The following is a 1,894-nucleotide window of genomic DNA, read 5'->3' on the forward strand; positions in this document are numbered from 1 at the left end:
CCCAGAATGAGTGTAGGATCTACTATAGTCCCGGGCAGCCATGCGAATACTTTGGTATTACCTGACAGGAGACACACATCTGGAGAGGTAAGACAATGCGCTGATTATCATATATATATTTGTGTGGTGCTTACAGTGAAAGTATGTTATGATCAAAGGTATTCAGTGATTGTAAATGTTTTACATACACAATTGAAATAGAAAGGCTACCGATTTGCAGGTGGTAATTTACACTGTCCTTGGTGCTGATTTTATTTCTAATTTGTTCTCATCAGTCTACGATCATTATATTGGCATCACAAGTTCACATGCTTCTCAGGAACACCCCCGAAATTTAGACAGTTGTTAAGATGGATTTGCTTTCAATCTCAATATCCTTTTGGTTTATATGCAGGAGAGAGATATCGGAGTTGGATTTTGGAGCAGCTAGAATGCAGAAAAAAAACGACAATACCAGTGCTTGTGGACATATGTTTTCAGATTAGTGGGGTCTTCAAAATTTCTCTCACTTTCTTGCAATGAAAAGAAAGTTCGCATGGTGTCAGTGCACAAACAGAAAGGGCTTTGCAAGAGCTCATACTAGCTGGATTTTTGGAAACGCCCATTGACGATATCACCAGTTCAACAGTAGCAATGCCGTTTGTAAACTGACGGTTGGGAATTTCAAAATTATCTACATTTCAAATATATGCCGAAGATAGAAAAAAAAAACGTCTGGACATACTCCTGCACACGATGCAGTTTTTCTGATGCAGTTATTCTTCTCGTGAAGGATTATTACAATTTTCGTTGATGGCCATGGAACAAAGAAAATGCGAGGCAGGAAGGGTGAATCGGCGGTGGGTCTGTTTGGTGATTGCTGTGCTTTTGTGGAGCGTGGCCTCAGCACAGATAAGATATTCTATCTCGGAGGAAGTCATGGAAGGGACTGCAGTTGGGAATGTTGCAAAAGATCTGGGATTAGATAAAAGCACGTTGAAAGACAGGAAGTATCGGATTGTTTCGAGTGCAGCAGATCCTCTTTTCCATGTAAATCAGAACGATGGCATCTTGTATGTGAGCCGGAAAATGGACAGAGAGGAAATATGTGAGCGAAGCAGTACATGTTTACTTAATCTGAAAACCGTGCTAGAAAACCCACTGGAAATCCACTATATTGGAGTTGAAGTTTTAGATATAAATGATCATTCCCCGAGCTTTCCAGAGATACAGAAAACGTTAGAAATTTCAGAATCCGTGGTAAGTGGAAAAAGCTTTCAGCTTCAAGCTGCTCGAGATCCAGACAATGGTCCTTTTTCCGTGCAACATTATAAACTTAACCAAAATGATCACTTCCGTTTGGAAGTTAAGGATAAAGGAGAAGATGGTAAAATACCGATTTTAATTGTGAAAAAAACTTTAGATAGGGAGGCAGCGGAAAGCCACTCATTAGTGCTGATAGCAGTAGATGGAGGGAAACCTCCGAAATCTGGCGAAATGAACATTTTAGTCAATGTTTTAGATATCAATGATAACGCACCTGTTTTCTCAGAAGACGTTTATTCTGTGATGCTCAATGAAAATGCTCCAGTGGGTACAACAGTCACACAAGTGAATGCAACTGATTTAGACGATGGACCAAACGGAGAAGTAGTTTACTCATTTAGCAACAGCGTAAATCGTAGGTTATTTAAACTGTTTGAAATAAACCAATCAACAGGTGAGATAATTGTTAAAGGTCCAATAGACTACGAGCACAAAGATAAATATGAAATTGAAATACAGGCATCAGATAAAGGCCTTGCTCATCTAACAACAGAAAAAAATGTGGTTATTAAGATAGTTGACGTGAATGATAACGCACCTGAGATTGAAGTTACTTCATTTTCAAGCTCCATCCCTGAAGATTCCAGAC

The 1,894-nt window shown here is 39.3% G+C and overlaps 1 protein-coding gene across 1 annotated transcript; it reads left to right on the top strand.

Moving 5' to 3' along the window:
• Window positions 1–6: 6 nt before the first annotated feature.
• LOC116380649 (protocadherin alpha-4-like) lies at window positions 7–1,890 on the top strand (the record flags this gene model as incomplete). The annotated part of the gene is made up of 1 exon (XM_031842548.1): window positions 7–1,890. A coding segment is annotated over exon 1 (1,098 nt), but the record flags the coding sequence as incomplete, so codon positions are not given.
• Window positions 1,891–1,894: the final 4 nt, after the last annotated feature.

Source organism: Anarrhichthys ocellatus, unplaced genomic scaffold, assembly GCF_004355925.1.
Source record: "Anarrhichthys ocellatus isolate YVR2014 unplaced genomic scaffold, GSC_Weel_1.0 scaffold8135, whole genome shotgun sequence".
In the NCBI taxonomy this organism is placed as follows: Eukaryota; Metazoa; Chordata; class Actinopteri; order Perciformes; family Anarhichadidae; genus Anarrhichthys; species Anarrhichthys ocellatus.